The sequence below is a fragment of the Malus domestica genome, chromosome 09 (assembly GCF_042453785.1).
Source record: "Malus domestica chromosome 09, GDT2T_hap1".
NCBI classification, from domain to species: Eukaryota; Viridiplantae; Streptophyta; class Magnoliopsida; order Rosales; family Rosaceae; genus Malus; species Malus domestica.
In genome coordinates, this window is record NC_091669.1 from 31,022,006 (window position 1) to 31,038,535 (window position 16,530).

The window sequence follows — 16,530 nt, forward strand, 5'->3', positions numbered from 1 at the left end:
TTCAAATTTGTTTCAATATGTAAATATCTAGTCATTATGAATAAGGCATTTAGTATGGCTCTCGTAATTTGGAATTTCTACTTGTAGGTGTGAAGGAGTGTTTATCGAGAAAATTGTTGGGGACGTCAAGGGACTACTGAAAACCACAGACTTAGAAGCCAAGCACTCAGTTGGATGACTTTTCGCATGCAAGAATGTAGTACTGAATACTTAGACGTTGGAGGTTCACCTGATGTTCAAATAATTGGAATTTGGGGTATGGGTAGTATAGGTAAAACAACGCTTGCCAGAGAAGTTTGTAGCAATTATCAGCATAGTTTTATTCGTGAATGTTACCTTGAAGAGGTGAAGAGTAAAAAGAAAAAGATGTTTAGTCTGCATGAACAACTTCTTTGAGATATTTTAAAACAGCCTGACATTAAGGTAAGCAATGTTGCCAAAGGGACCAAAGAGGTAAAGAAAAGACTTGGAAGCATGAAGGTACTTGTTGTGGTTGATGGCATAAATGATGCAAACCAATTAGATGAATTGGCAATAGAACATGAATCATTTGGTCTAGGGAGCATAATTATTATAATAACAAGAGATGAACATGTGCTGAATATACAAAAAGGTGGATAAAAAATATAAGGCATAAGCAATGACAGAAAAAAGAAGCTCTTGAGCTCCTTAGTTGGCATGCCTTGGAAATGATAATCCTGTTAAAGAATATATGGAATTGGCAAGAGATATTGTTGATTATTGTGGAGGATTGCCCCTAGCTCTTACAGTTGTTGGTTGTTTGTCAACTACAAAAAAGAGTAAAAGCATATGGAAAAGTACATTGGTAAATTGAGAAATATTCCAGATGGAAAAATTCATGAAACACTTAAATTAAGTTACGATGGGCTATGTGATGATCATGTGAAGGGTGTGTTCATTGACATATCTTGTTTCTTTATTAGTGTGCATACAAGTTTTGTCATGGCAATATTGCATGGTTGTAGTCATTTTTCTGTAGAAGCATAAATTACCACACTCTGCGATCGATGTCTCTTAGATATTGGTGTAGATATAAAATTGAGGATGCATGATTTGATGTGCGGGCAGAATCTCATGTGGAATTGAGAAAACGTAGTCGATTGTGGCATAGTGAAGATGACATGCCCAACCTAGATATTCTCTCAAACATCATGGTAGGCACGTGCTGGCCGACACCCAAAGGTGACGAAGCCATAATAGAATGCATAAGAACAAGATGCAAAACAAACATGAGTGGACCAAGTTGATATATATATATATATATATATATATATATATATATATAATACTGAAATAGTTATTCAACATACTAACCCCCAAAGTTTAATGATAACTCATAGCATAATATGTAATAGGTTTCCGAAACCCTAGCATGCCATAAAACCTTCATAAAACATATCTCGTATATAATGTGCTAACTAATGGTATCAGTATCAGTATCTTTCGGCTCGAAGCCATCTACATATACCTCCTGCCAGCCATATGTCTCCCTCAGACATATATCTCCCTCGCCCATAGGCAGAACAGTGACCACTAAATACGCACAAAAACATTGAACATAGTCTTTCCAAACATAGGTACATATATCTAAAAAAATCTTCATATCATATAGTCATCCATCATATATACTACAAAGAAGCGTGTAAAGCATGTTCCAAATAGTATATAGTCATCCATCATATATACTACAAGGAACATCAGTTTGATAAAATATGATATTCCAAAATATTCTTAGTAAGCATAATATCTTATAAAACATTTCATAAAACGTAATCATTAAATCATGCCTTTCATGTATACATTTTGTTTATACCATATTTAGGGCCTCGTATTTAGATCTCGTACAAATACTCGGGGGACTTAAATATAATTATGTGATAAAGGAATGGGCAAATATGTAATAAGTGAGGAGTCCTTATTCTATAAAAAGACCCATCACCCTTACAATTAGAGGAGGCCAATTCCTAAGGCTCCTCACCCTCTCAAAGCTCTCACTCTCAAAGCTCTTTCTCCCTCAAATAAATACATAATCAGTGTGGACGTAGCCCAAACCTTAGGGTGAACCACGATACATCTTGTGTTATTTACATTTCATGTAGATTCATGGTCGGATTTACGTTGTTCCAACCTCCGGTTTTGTGCATCAACACATTTCTACTATTAAAACATGCATTTTAGAAGGGATACATTCACAGATACTTCGCCGCTGAAGAGCCACGCAAACTAGCGAAGATGGAAATGCCATAATAAATGCACCTAAGCACATAAAGGTGTCCAATTAATAAAACTCTATTCAAGCGATTAAATTTGGGAAAACGGATGTCAAAAATAGATCCAGGACATGGAAATTAGTCTATGAGGGGTCTTGTCCAAAACCCAAAAAGTCAACGGTCAAAGTCAAAGTCAACGGGTCCAGGTCAGGTCAACCGGGTCAACGGGCCTAGTCAGCTATGTTGGGCCGATGGTTCTAGGCTCAGTTCTAGGCTGGTTCCATCGTCTTTTGTCTAGTTGGGTGTGTGGATGTGGGTGTCGAAGAGGGGAGAGTACAGAGAGGTCCATGAGAAAGAGGGCTCGGGGGAATTTGAGAGAAAGAAAGGAAGTGAGCTGCGAGAGAGAGAGAGAGAGAGAGAGAAAAGAAGGAGAGACTGCCACGTGGCAATCAGAATATCGAGGTTGGACATGTCAGAAGATGCAAAAAGCGTGCTAAGGAACGAATCTGTAAGTACTTTTGCAATAAAAAGATGTTATGTTAAGTACATGCAAGGAAAGAGAAGTATATACGCATATCTGCAAATATATGATGGATGCCGTACATAGTATATTTGAAGAAAAGGAAGAAAAGGAAGGGCTTTCATCCACTGTAAATTGAAAGGCTCTGCTTCGTGTAAATATTATCCTTTTCTTGTTTTTTTTAATCTCTAACAAGGAACAGAAGCAGTTGAAGGACTAGACTTAGACCTAGTTTGGGAGTGAGGTACTTAAAAAAAAAAAACACCTATGAAAAAAAGCTGTGAGGATTTTAGGTGTTTGGTAAAATGAAAAAAAGGGCTTATTTTGGAAGCTGCTGTGAGAATAAGCTGAAATCAAAGGAAAAAGCTGAAGCTGCTATTTGCAGCTTTGGAAAACTGGCTTTTTTTCAAAGCACATGGAGCTACAGTGCTCCTTTAATGAAAAGACCCACTATCAGACTGCTTTTTTTTCCAAAAGCACTTTTACAAAAAAGTTTACCAAACGCTCTGCTGCTTTATTTCACAGCCGCTTATTCTCACAGCACAGCCGCTTATTCTCACAACAGTTTTTTTTCAAAGCACAGCAATACCAAACCAGCCCTTAGTTTTGCCAGAAGATTCTGATGACGAGCAAAGCTTCAATACATAAGCATTTAAGAAAATGTAACGTCTAAAATTTCTCAAGCTGGTAAATGTAAAGCTGACTGGAAGCTACAAACATCTTTCCAAGGAGTTAAGATTGTTGTATTGGAATGGATTTCCTCTTGAAGCCATACCAGCAGATTTTGATCAACAAAACCTAGTTTATATTTACCTAAGGCATAACAAGATGGTGAGTTTGTGAGGATTCGGACCTGGTACAATATAATTATAAATGTCTTTGTAAATATTAACATCAGTAATCATCATGCATTCTCTCTTTTATTTATTTTGATTTTTATTATTGTTTTCTCTTTTTGAGTTACAGTTGCCTAAGAAGTTGAAGTATCTCATGGTTAGAGACTGTCATGACCTGACTGAATTACCAAACTTTTCAAAACTCCCACATCTCAAGGAATTGAACCTAAGAGGTTGTAAGGGTTTGTGTGGCGGTTACCATCTTTTTAGCACAACTGAAGATGACAAAGGGATTAGAACTAAGTACTATTTATGAAACTAAATACTATTTATGAAAACAATATTACACTATTTATTGGTCCAATTTTATAAATAGTGCCAAGTTCTTGGTCATGTTTCATAAATAGTGCCTAGTTATTTGGTCAAGTTTCATAAATAGTATATGGTAATGGTATAGTTTCATAAATAGTATATGGTAATGATACAGTTTCATAAATAGTGTCTCCTTTTTTGGTCTGATGTAATAAATAGTACCTAGTTATTGGTCCACTTTCATAAATAGTAACTAGTTCTTGGTCATGTTTCATAAATAATGTCTAGTTCTTGGTCCAATCTTATAAATAGTGTGTAGTCTAGTTTCATAAATAGTCCACCTATGGGTTTAGTTTTAGAAATAGTGTCTAATTATTGGTTTCGTTTCATAAATAGTGTCTATGTTTGAAACTAAGACCTTGTTTGATATTGTTAAAGCACCCATTGCATCGAAAACGATGAACCCATAAGTGATCCGTTAAATCAAATGTCACATCCCAGCCCGGGCTCCCACCACATCCCAGGCTTGACTCCGCCGTAGCACGATATTGTCTGTTTTGGGCCCCGACCACGCCCTCACGGTTTTGTTTCTGGGAATTCACACGAGAACTTCCCAATGGGTCACCCATCATGAGATTGCTCTCGCATGAACTAGCTTAACTTCAGAGTTACGATGGGACCCGAAGCCAGTGAGTTGCCAAAAAGCCTCGTGCTAGGTAGAGATTAGAATATACATATAAGGCTTACAAGATCCACTCCCCTGGGCAACGTGGGATGTAACATTAAAACCTTTTGTTCTTAGTAATTATATCTAAAAAGGTGTTTTCAATCACTAAATTAAAATAATGGATACTATTTAAGTGGTGGGAAATTTTTCCTTATTCTCGTAACACAAGTGGTACACTACGTGTCATTATGTAAGTGATGGGAAATTTTATTTTTTATGATATTAATTTTTTAACACGAGAATCTCATCACTTGTATAGAGACATGTGGTGTACCATCCCGTATTATGAGCACATTGAAAAATCTCTCGTCATCTTGACTACTATTGGAAAACAACACTACAAAATAAAACTGGGAAATGTAATTCAATTTGAAGAGAGAAACAAAAATCTCTTAATAATAGCTGACAATGAGAGAAAAAAAGAGGAGTGTGGAAGGAGGGTGGGTGTACGTGCGCTCATGATGCAAATCAAAATTACAGGTATAAAGGTAGCGGCTTGATAAATAAAGTTGCACAAGGTACGCTTTAGTGTTTCATATGTTCATAATATATAATACATAATAAGGTGTGTGTGTGTGTAGTATAAATATATAGAAGCAGCATGCATTTGATATTGAGGAACAAAGGCATTTGATAATAATGAACACAGGCATTTGATGAACAAAGCAGCAAAGGAGGCGCACCTGGTGCGGGTGTAATAATTTTTTTTTCTTCTTTCTCTTGTTTTTATCGTTAAATAAAGTTATCAGATGATTTTTTTGTTAAAATTCAAAATTTTGAAGTCCTTTTTCATCAGTTTTTCTTTTTAAAATCTAATTAATTCTTCTTCTTATTTTTTTTTATCTTTATTATTATTTTTTAGAACCTCGACTGTATGAGGAAATTTTATTGATATACATAAAAAAAAGTTACTTAGTTAAGGCGACATAAATCTCACCCCTCATAAAGCAAGAAAAACAAAATACAAAAGAAAATAAATCTTATCTTTCTTAGACCATCTCCAACCCTGGGCTAAAAGCCAAATTACCCCCCAAATTACCCCCCCCCCCCAAAACACTCTCTAACCCATGCTAAAATTTTAGGCTAATTTCATTCTTTAATAATTCCGGGCTAAAATTTTAGGGTAGAAGGGTTGGAGCAGAAAAGATGTTTCTGGGCTAAAAGTTAAATTTTCCGGGCTAAGAAATTTGGCTTTTAGCCCAAGAGTTGGAGATGGTCTTAAAAATATATATATATATATATATATAGAGTAAGAAGACATAAACCTTACACCTCTTGAAAAAGGAAATACAAAAACAAAAAAAGGACATATCTTCTCAAGTACTCCTGTAACGTACATATTTTCTGGTTGAAGAAGCATGTATCACTACATCACATGACAATTGGTCCTCACTCCTCAGGCACATTAGCAACATTGAGCATATGTTCATCAGATAGCATGTTTGTCAAGGAATGCGAGGATCAGCTGGTTAACTTTCTCCACAAGTTGTTCATGCACAAAATGGCTCCCTTCTTCGATGAATGTAATCTCCAGATCCGGCACAAAGTTTTTCACTGCCCCAGTGCGGATGTAGTCCTCCATCCCCGGAAACTTTAAGACGTAATCCTTCTCGCCCACGATCAGCAGAGATGGAGTCGAGACTTTGGGATCGGTTATACCGCAATCCACGGCCAAGGTTCTGCATCAATAAGGGCACTATATATGTGATGATATTTCGCGAGAGATTTTGTTTTTAGACAAAACTAGATCATACATGCCTCTGTCGGACCGCTAGAGTCATCAAATTTATTCACCAAATGGTGCGTACAACATGCATCTTGTTACTAATAAATAAAATTTAAGTGGGGAGATACTGGATCAATCAGATACTGCTACGTCATTCGATAAATAAACATCATACATTATACGAGAACAATATGTCTTTAGTACTTCACAACACATAATCACATCTTAGTTAACTGCTAGACTAAAGAAAAGAAATCATTTCTTGTGAGAACAGAATCAATTTTTGTTACCTACCTGTATGGAACTCGCAATGGATAACGGAATCCAGATTTCTCATACAAAGATGCGTAGACATCAAGATCTTCTTCCGAAAACCCTGGCGGCAGAGGAGTTGCAGGGTCAAACAGGTCCATGATTTCTTGATCAGGGGCAGCTATTGGGATCTCGCTTCTAGAGAAGAGAATGTAGATGTTCCTAATCACCGTCTTCACATCAAAGCGGCCAAAATCTGCTTCTGTCCGCCCTGGCTCCTGAAATTAGGTAATAAGAACTTAAGTAGTACCATTGCGATTATATGTCATAGACGAGTAATTAAGCTTATGAATGATTGGAGCATGCCAGTGTGGACTTTATCAGCCAAAAACTGAAGGTGTTGATGGAAAAAAAGAATGTATTTACGTACCTGCCACCTTGACATGTAGAAGCCTTCAGGAAGGAGATGATTTTGGATGGCAGAGGGACCTGGTAGCATGAAAGGAACACCTAGTGTAACGACGCCAGATACCCGGTCTGGGTGGAGAGCAGCTACCATGTATGCAGGAAATGCTCCAAAATCTTTCCCAATAAGAAAAGCCTGTGTCCATATAATTAACTTCAAGTTCTTGACTAAATGTACTAAATTTGTTAAGACTTATGTATGGTAGATCTACTATATACACGACGCTTTGCCGGTGCGCTTACGAAGTGGATGCAAGTATTGTCTAAAATAAAGTGTAACATCGCATACCGCAGAGAACTGAGAGCAGATCTGTACTGATGGCATGTTTACTTATCAATAATTGGAATCAAAGTACCGAGTTGGATTCCGATTACGGGATACTCATGTGTCTACTTTATTAGTTATATCAACAGAAACAATTACTGGTAATAGTATTACCTTTTTAATGGTATATATTCTATCAAACACGTAGCTGAATTAGTGTGTTAATTAATCAGTTAATAGTATTACCTCGTTAATGGCCAAAAAATCCAAAAGGGCAACGATATCGTGGACAAGGTCGATGAAGGTGTCCTTCTCAGGGTCAGCCGGCTGCTCGGAAAGTCCATAGCCCCTGAAATCAATGGTTAATGCCCGGTAGCCTCTATCCGCTACAGCAACCATTTGATGCCTCCACGTGTACCATATTTCTGGAAATCCATGAAGGAACACCACAGCCTTTGGACCTGCATAAATCCATCATCATTTCATTGTTTTTTTTTTCCTTTTGACAACAGAAAGAATATTACAAAGAAGATCCTCAACAGATATTTAAACCATAAAATCAAAACTAACCCTAGGTATGACCTCCGGTTGAAAATTATAAAACCAAATACAAGAATGATTATACTTATGTTCTAAGTTCGCAAAAACATCTGGTGTCATGTTAAGAACAAATCACAACTTTTGGAAGGATCATACGTACCACTTCCGATTTCGGCTACGTGAAGCTTGAGTCCTCTTACTTCCACATGTTTGTGCTGGATATTTTCCATTATTGAGAGAGATGGAGAAGGAGAATGTGGACTTTGAGTGAGGAGAAAATTGAACAAGATAGAGACTTGGAGAGGGAATAATAAGTCGTTAGATGATGTCAGGGCTTAGACCATTTGTTGTGTTGTCTTTACGTTGAGTGACACTACTGTCATTTTACCCTCAATCACACTAAGTAAAATAATAATAAATAAAACAGAGTTACAAACTTTTTGGTACGAGACTCTTCTTAAAGGGATCCCGCTTTACTGTAGCTAGAATGGAAGGAGACGGATGAAATAACGTTGGCAACTTTAAAGGGTTAGCTCATTGTCTATCAAAGTGTTTTTACATTCTGTTTTATCAAAGTGTTAAATTTAAAAGGGATAGTTCGTTGTCTATCTATCTAGAGTGTGGCATCTCAATGACCTCAAAACAAGCATCTAACAACAATGACCAAACAAAATTGATGAGAAGATTGCATCGCGCTCCTTCAAATGCGGGATAGAACTAGATTCAATAACATTCCAAAATAAAAAATAAAAAAGGAAGAAAAGTGGAAGTGGGAGGAGGGAAGGAAGAGACGGTACACCTTCCTTATCTCCCCTCTGTTGGCCTTATTTCCGTCTTGGCAGGAGGTAGCAGTGGCGATGGCAGTGGTTGGTACAATAGGAGGCCCAACAAGCATCTAAAGGATTGTTTCGACCTGCTTTTCCGCCATCGGCTCATGTGTTTTAGGCCGTTGGGTTGAAAAAATTTCAAGATAATTTTCGTGGGTACTATTGCATTATTTATAACCTCGGTAGTTATCTCCCAGATTTTGTTGAAGTTTATCTTGACCTTTTGATAATTAATCATTCTAAAAGGATTGCATAGATATAATGATGAGTTTTGGGGATGGTTTATCCTCATATTTGAAAAAGCAAGCCTGATGGGCACGGCACGTTCACACGCCACAGATGGTATTTGAAAAAGCAAGATGGCATTGGAAAGCAAGATGGTATCTCAAGGCCGATGGGCGGGTGTGATGGCTTTATCATGATAAAGCTAGGAGACTAAATTTGTAGACAAAATTTTAAAAATTTAAAAACATGGAAGTTGATGATTGGTATATTACTTACACGTTTATTTACACGTTAACAAACGTGCTTATTCTTATTGGTGACACATAATTTAGTTTGCAAATTTAGTCTCAAAATTTGATCTTCCTAACATTACCCTAAGGAGCGTTTGTTTGCCCTCAGGTGGGATTGGACTGGACTAAAACTCAGAGCAATACCGTGTTTGTTACGCAGCAGGACAACCTTTAGTGGGACTAGCTGGGACTTGCCTCGACAAAGGACTTCGCTAGACCGTCTTAGCGAGTCCCATCGAAAGGCATCGGATTGCTAAGACCTTCGTTGCTTCACTCCATCTGCTTCTCTTCGTCCGCTTCTCTCCCTTGCTCTGCTTCATCTGCTTCTCTCTCCCTTGCCCATCTATCTGCTTCTCTCTTTCCCAGATCTGAAACCCAGCGCACCCACTGCCTAAATCTCAACACCAAAATTAAAAAAAAAAATTCAAAACAAAAACAACAACAATCCCCATATAAAAATTCTTCCTTATTCCCAATAATTCCCAGAAAATTCCCAAAAAAAAAAAAATTATTTTCCTAGAAAATTCCTGAGAAATGGATAGAGAAAGGGAGAGAGTAGCTTTGGTACAAAGAAAAATGGAGAGGCAGAGGAGAGAGTAGCTTTAGGGACGATTTTGCAGGAAAAATCGCTTTGAAGGATATTGTTTTGCAAGAAAAAATGAGTGTTGGGGAACAGCACTAACGAGGAAGAAAAGAATGAACTCTCGGGGAGAGGAGAGTGTTCCAGACACAAACACAAAGAAAAAGTTTGAATAAAAAATAAAATATTATTGAGTTAATAATAAAATGTGTATTTAATGATATAAAATTATAGTTCTTAACTATTCTTTTTTTTAGTCCGGCATTCTACCAAACGTTGCACTAAATCAATCTATCTTAGTCTAGTCTAAGCTAATCCAGCTTAGTCCCTAAAGCTAGTCCAGTCTGATTTAGTCCAGTGCAACAAACGCACCCTAAATCTAGTCGATAAGTCTTCCAATAAAGTTGCGTCGTCGGTACAAACAGACAAACGTCAGTACTGATTTAGTCATATAAATACAAAGCTCTGCGCAACATGAAAATGACCTTCAACCCACAACCCTCTAGGCGAAACTTTCTTAACACTTTGAGAATACATTAACTGCTCTAACATTCGTCAGCACATATTCAGTTTGGATACATATTTATGTTAACAACCGACGACACATTCCATTTAGTTAAACATCATTGGAGCTGTAGAATTAGTCGGATCTTTGACCTTTTGTTGAACAAGGTCAAAGTTGAATATCAGAGTGCGCAACGAACAAGATTACAAAATAATAAGAATATTATTAAACAACCGAGAATGCCGGAACGGCTACAAAAACCTAAGAGGCTACATTGTGACTAACATAATTTCGAATGAATAACAAAGCACTCTATTTATAATAAACTAACCCTAAACCCTAATGCTAACGGGCTAAGCCCAGAAAACCAAATATTAAAGTAAACCTAAATACTAATATTTTCCAACACCCCCCGTCAAACTCATGGCGGTATACGACATGAGTTTGCAAACAAGCAGATGCGGCCTGGCTCCGTTAGGCGGACAAACAAACAGGCAGGCTCCGCCGCAATGCGGACAGACAGACAGGCAGGCTCCGCAACGCGGACAGACAGACAGGTAGGCTCTGCAAAGCGGACAGACAGACAAACAGGTATGCAAACTTGACTTGACTTGACTTGCGAACTGGTGAACTTGCAAACTTGACTTGACTAGCAAACTTGACTTGATTCTTACTGGCAAACTGATTGTGGTTCCGACTGACTAGAGTTGAGAGTATGGAAAGAACCCGTCACTAAACGGACGAGATTTTCATATCTCAATTGTAGCAACGAACAAACAAATACAAATACTATCACTCAAGTGGTTACAATCCAAGCACTCGAATAACAGAAAGACAAACTTGCAACACCTATCCGTGTGGGCCTCAAAAGGCCCAATCACAAAAACAAACAGCAAGTTTTAATCCTTGCCCGTGTGGGCCTCAAAACCCTAACTTTTTCTTCTTCCTTTTTTTCAAGTGGTCTTCCATAATAAACAATTCAGAATCTCAGATTAATAAGCAGTGGTGTTTCCGTAGAGGGGTCGGCATCAAGTTCGAGATTCTGGGCTCGGTGGTTCCAGAGGATTCAAGATATGGCAGGGTGCAGTAGCAATCAGTGGAGGATGGTGGTGGTAATGCGTAGCAGGTCTGATGTGGGCGAAAGTAGCGGGCACACATGTGTGCGGCGGCGAGATGCAGGTACGGTGTGAAGGCAGCGCAGTGGTGGGTAAACGAGTTCACGGGTTTAGTGCGGAGGTGCAGGTTGAGGACGGAACTGATCAGGTTTCGGTGCAGCGGAGATGGCAAGTATGGTGTGGAACATGAACGGTGGGTTTATCAGATTTGATTTGCAGGAGTTCAAGGGACTCAATCTGAGTGGTTCTCGGGTCGGAGCTTCGTCAAAACGTGCAGGTGACCAGAGACTAATACGGACGGCGAGGAAGGAGCAGAAGGTCGTCAACACAACTGAAAAAATTAACACTTTTTTTTTTTTTTTTGCAAACTGTCAAACACAACTAGACAATCTGACCATGAACGAACACAAACCAACAGATACCAACCCAAAGCAGATTAAATCCCGAAGGATGAAACCTGCTCTGATACCAAGTTGAATATCAGAGTGCGCAACGAACAAGATTACAAAATAATAAGAATATTATTAAACAACCGAGAATGCCGGAACGGCTACAAAAACCTAAGAGGCTACATTGTGACTAACATAATTTCGAATGAATAACAAAGCACTCTATTTATAATAAACTAACCCTAAACCCTAATGCTAACGGGCTAAGCCCAGAAAACCAAATATTAAAGTAAACCTAAATACTAATATTTTCCAACAGTCAATTGATTAGCTTTCTTGACGAAGCAAGATGTTACCCAAGTTACTTTGTGTTCGGCACATTGTACATTGAAAGCTGGATCATTATTAAACTTCATGTCTTTAGGTTAGCAGAATTAGGCTGAGAGTGTTTCTTCCTTGGCCGAAGTTACTCAATGTAAAAGTCAGCAACGTGTTTCATCGCCACACCACCACATCCATCTCACTTGCCCGACCGAGCTCAATAATGAGCTAGTTGGCACGCCAGCATCAACAAACCATAGAAGAATGTATAGTTACCCAGCCTGTGCGCCACGTAGGTTTTGTAATTTGCTTTAGGGTCAACAAGGATGTTCATAATTCAGAAGCACTAAAAACGTATAAAATATTTGTGCTAAACTTTCAAATGTTAATATTTTTCATTGATGTAAAATTGCATACAAAGATAAGTAAGAACAGTGAATACTACCGTGAACGAATTTGATTCCGAAAAGTCTAATAGTTGTAAACCGTAATACAACTCAAACATGTAATGTGCCTCCCTCTGGTAGCTATCTTATTTGGTTGCAGAGAACTATTTATACAAGCTCGAGGTTCTCTTTCGAAATTCACATCCTGCAACTTCATACTCACAATAGTTCCATCACGGGTGTGAACGCTGTACCCTTTTTAAAACCGGTTGAAGGATGGTAAGACGTGGAAGATATATCTGTTCATCGAATGAGCTTTCCCGATCAATCATCCTTTCTGCACAAGGTGCTCGACATCTCCTAGTTCCACTTGACCTCCTTTCCGATCAATATCAGTTTGAAAAAGCAACTCAATCTGCTCCAATGACTTTCCTTTGGTTTCTGGAACAAAGGTGTAGACGAATGCAACAGAAAGAGCAGAAACTGCAGAAAAGATAAAGAAAGTTCCACCAAATGAAATTGCATTGGAAACTGAGAGAAAAGACATGGCAACTAGGCCACTGCACACCCTATTACCCACTGCTCCAAGTGCTGCTGCTTGTGCACGCAACCTTAGAGGGAATATTTCGGATGTCAAAACCCAGCAAACAGGTCCAATTCCAACAGAGAAGAAAGCTACATTTCCGCAAACTGATAGAATTGCCATCACAACACCAAACTGTCCTTTCCCAAGAACAGATAGAGTAAATGCTAAACTGAACAAACAAATCGTCATTCCAATCGTGCTTATATAGAGCAAGGGCTTTCTTCCGAGCTTGTCTATAAGGAGAATAGCGACCATTATGAAAACAGTCTTTGTAACACCCACTGCAACAGTTGCAGCAAGTACATTTTGTTTATCTTTAACTCCTGCTTCTTGGAAGATTTCAGGGCTGTAATACACAGTCGCATCTATTCCTGTTATCTGTTGAAAACATTGAATTCCAAAACCTGTGATAAGCATCCAACGAAGTGAAGGAGATGGACTCATTAGTTCACTCGTCACACTTTTCTCCTCATACTTCCCCGCACTGGAATTGTCAGCGGCTGCTAGTATTTCATTCAGTCTGTCCTCCACCTCACTTTCATTCTCATTTGTTTTCATCAACACTGATCTTGCCTCATCAACACGGTTCTGAAGGACTAACCACCTTGGAGACTCGGGGATTACAAAAAGTGCAAAACCAGTGAAAATTGATGGCGTAATTCCTACTGCAAGCATTATCCTCCAGTTTATATGTGCTGGGAGACCAGAAAATGCATAGTTTGAGACGTAGCCGAGTAAAATTCCCAGATTTATAAATATTTCCGGGAATGAGGTGAGTGAGCCTCTGTCAATAGTGGGTGATATCTCAGCAATATAAACAGGGGCAACCATGCCACCGAAGCCAATTCCAATGCCCGCCAACAGTCTTCCGACCATCAATATTTCAAATGAGGGCGCAAGGGTCATTGTAGCTGCACCTGCTTGAAAGACAACAGCAGCCAAGGCCATGGTCCACTTCCTACCAATGATATCTGATGTTTTACCACCACCTAAACTACCGAAAAGCGAAACAATGCTCAAAATCCCAACAACAACTTCTTCTTGTACCTCGGTTATCTTTAAATCTTCCTGAATGAATATGATAGCTCCACTCATGACACCAACATCTGCCGATTCAAAAAAATATATATATATTCAATCACATATCTTCAGAGTCACCTTGTTCAAACACTTTAAAAAATGGGTTACGTTGAGAACAGGTATGACCATCATCTCCTTTGTTTATTAATGTGTTGCAAGGAGTTAGCTGCAAACAGTATCAGTTTATGCAGCCAGAGATCCTTCTTGCATAGATATACCCTTTTTTCTTCTAAAATCATTCGGAACTAAAAATAAAATAGCTCCTTGATGTTTTACTTGCAATATATTACTCATCTCCAAGAACAATAAAATGGAAATTGTATATTCATTTTGCTACTTGGACTTTGCCTCGTCTCTCAATTCAGTACCTAAATTTTAATCCATCCCCATTTAGTCCGTAAATCAATTTGTTGTGCTTAATAAGTACCAGATCAAATTTCATCGAATAATAAACAGACATTTGTTACTTGTAGATTGTAATATTTTCCCACATAAATAATGAGGAGATGTACACAAAATTGCCAATAAGACGTGAAAATTTTTCCAACAAAGTTTTAATGCTGTACTTATTACTATTAGACCAAAAAAAAAATTAATTTAGGGACTAAATTTGGACAAATTATAGTCGAGCACGAAGAATGAAAAAACCCCAGAAAAATATCGAATTGTTCTGCTGTCATGTATGATAAGTTTTGGAGTTATTCATAAAATGGAACAGAAGATTCTTAAAGCAATTAAGCACAACAGTTGACCAAATAAAACAGATGATAACAGAACATACATGCCAACTACTAATGTCTGTCGACAGCAGCAGCTTCCTATAACAATAACAAACAGAACTCACCCCTCTCAATCTCAAGACATGTTCGAATTCCCCTCCCCGTAGTTTAGATTAAGTAATTAGAATATCACTCGTATAGAAAAACACAGAGCAGACATTATCCTACACACGAACAGATGTACATACACAAATACATGATTACGTACAAACGTAAACACATTTTTATAGATACACATCCATACGTAAAAGTTCAAGCAAGCAGTTATTTACCATAGCCAAGAAGAACATGGTTGAGAGAAGCAAAAATGGCGCAAGCGAGGACATATTTCCTGGTTTGTTTACTCCGAATTTGTTGAAGATGGTGGCGAGAAGCAGCATCCTCGTGTTCCTCTGTGAGCTCGACCTCGGACTCAGAATCCATCCTCTTGTACTTGTTCTTGGTCCCCAATGGAATCCCAGACAAACCCATTTCTCCATTTCCAATTTCTGGAACACCCACCAACCCCATCTCGATTTTCTTTCTGAATCTCTCTGTTCGTTTCCAATCATAAAACTGGACGAACAGAGCACAACACCCAGATGTTGGTTTTATGGGGGGTTTGGTTTGGTTTTTGTTTGACTGCCCAATACTTTGAATCTATTGGAGGAGAACCATGGGTTTTGCTTGAGTTTTAGATCTGAAACAATAATTAATTAAAAAAAAAGGCTGAGAAATAATTAGAAAAATACAAATTGTGAGATGCAGGCGAAGGTGGGACCTTTCTTTCTGCAATGCAAGAAAGAAAACCCACTTGTGATAGTTTTACATGTGCGACCGGTTTAACGTCACAGGACCTCGAACTCTTACTTGCTTAGGCTCAATCGGCGCTTTCTATGTGACAGCTGTGGAGATTGTCTGTATTTTTATGTTCTAAATTGTTAAAGAAGATGATGATAATTACATATTTTTACCCCTCGCTTTCTTTTTAATTTTCGTCAATCAAATCGATTAAATTAAAAAAACTTAACAGATAAAATTGTGTGAAAAGTTTGAAGGGATTTGTAAATAGCACTATGCCACTGCCCATTACTAGATTTTCGTTGGTTCACATAAATACAACTCATAGGAAGCAAATTTACAACTACTTAATCATATATTATTAGATCAGATGATCATCAAGCATATGAAACAAATTTATTTGATATGTTTAATTAATTTGGTATTAATATTTCCCTTCTTACGAGAAAGAATAGTTATGTGTTTTTCATGTAAGATTGTATTGAAATAAAAGTTGCGCCCTAAGACCATGCTAAGGTTGTGAAAAAGACTAATGAGAGGAGAAAAGGTTGTGGGAGAGGAGACAAATGGAAAATTAGGCAAAAGTAAGTTGGAAATTTTGATTTTATTTTTTTCTGAGCAATTTCTTTGTGACACATTTACAAGACAAGCACCACAATAACCGACAAGACAATATTCATACAAAGAAAAGAAAGGCCAACGAAATATTCGTAGTTTGCACTCATTATAATGTGGGTTAGTGGCATGCACCTCTATTCGGTAAAGATTCAAAGTGTTTTTCATTATTCATAAT

The 16,530-nt window shown here is 37.9% G+C and overlaps 2 protein-coding genes across 5 annotated transcripts; both read right to left on the minus strand.

Moving 5' to 3' along the window:
- Positions 1 to 5,966: 5,966 nt before the first annotated feature.
- LOC103444122 (epoxide hydrolase 2-like) lies at positions 5,967 to 8,846 on the minus strand. Of its 2 annotated transcripts, none has more exons than XM_008383038.4 (5): positions 8,035 to 8,846; positions 7,581 to 7,795; positions 7,035 to 7,205; positions 6,647 to 6,882; positions 5,967 to 6,305 (listed from the first exon to the last, which is right to left on the minus strand). In XM_008383038.4, the coding sequence occupies exons 1-5, from the start codon at positions 8,102 to 8,104 to the stop codon at positions 6,056 to 6,058; spliced, it is 942 nt and encodes a 313-aa protein (XP_008381260.3). In that variant the 5' UTR covers positions 8,105 to 8,846; the 3' UTR covers positions 5,967 to 6,055. The 2 variants fall into 2 exon arrangements, with proteins under 2 accessions (XP_008381260.3, XP_070661293.1); XM_070805192.1 differs by lacking the exon at positions 8,035 to 8,846 and adding an exon at positions 7,905 to 8,034.
- Positions 8,847 to 12,502: 3,656 nt separating this feature from the next.
- LOC103444121 (probable polyol transporter 4) lies at positions 12,503 to 16,019 on the minus strand. 3 transcript variants are annotated; one of them, XM_029108537.2, is made up of 3 exons: positions 15,766 to 15,909; positions 15,230 to 15,636; positions 12,503 to 14,204 (listed from the first exon to the last, which is right to left on the minus strand). In XM_029108537.2, the coding sequence occupies exons 2-3, from the start codon at positions 15,465 to 15,467 to the stop codon at positions 12,841 to 12,843; spliced, it is 1,602 nt and encodes a 533-aa protein (XP_028964370.2). In that variant the 5' UTR covers positions 15,468 to 15,636; positions 15,766 to 15,909; the 3' UTR covers positions 12,503 to 12,840. The 3 variants fall into 3 exon arrangements, with proteins under 3 accessions (XP_028964370.2, XP_028964369.2, XP_008381259.3); XM_029108536.2 differs by having other exon boundaries at positions 15,807 to 15,896; XM_008383037.4 differs by having other exon boundaries at positions 15,230 to 16,019.
- Between the last annotated feature and the right edge of the window lie 511 nt (positions 16,020 to 16,530).

Coding starts and splice junctions, on each gene's coding strand:
- LOC103444121 (XM_008383037.4), bottom strand. CDS start 15,467: ATGGGGTTGGTGGGTGTTCCAGAAATTGGAAATGGAGAAATGGGTTTG. Junction 14,205..15,229: donor CCATGTTCTTCTTGGCTATG/GTAAATAACTGC, acceptor TTGAATCGGCAG/ATGTTGGTGTCATGAGTGGA.
- LOC103444122 (XM_008383038.4), bottom strand. CDS start 8,104: ATGGAAAATATCCAGCACAAACATGTGGAAGTAAGAGGACTCAAGCTT. Junction 7,206..7,580: donor ATTTTTTGGCCATTAACGAG/GTAATACTATTA, acceptor ATATGGACACAG/GCTTTTCTTATTGGGAAAGA. Junction 6,883..7,034: donor TCTACATGTCAAGGTGGCAG/GTACGTAAATAC, acceptor ACCTAATTTCAG/GAGCCAGGGCGGACAGAAGC.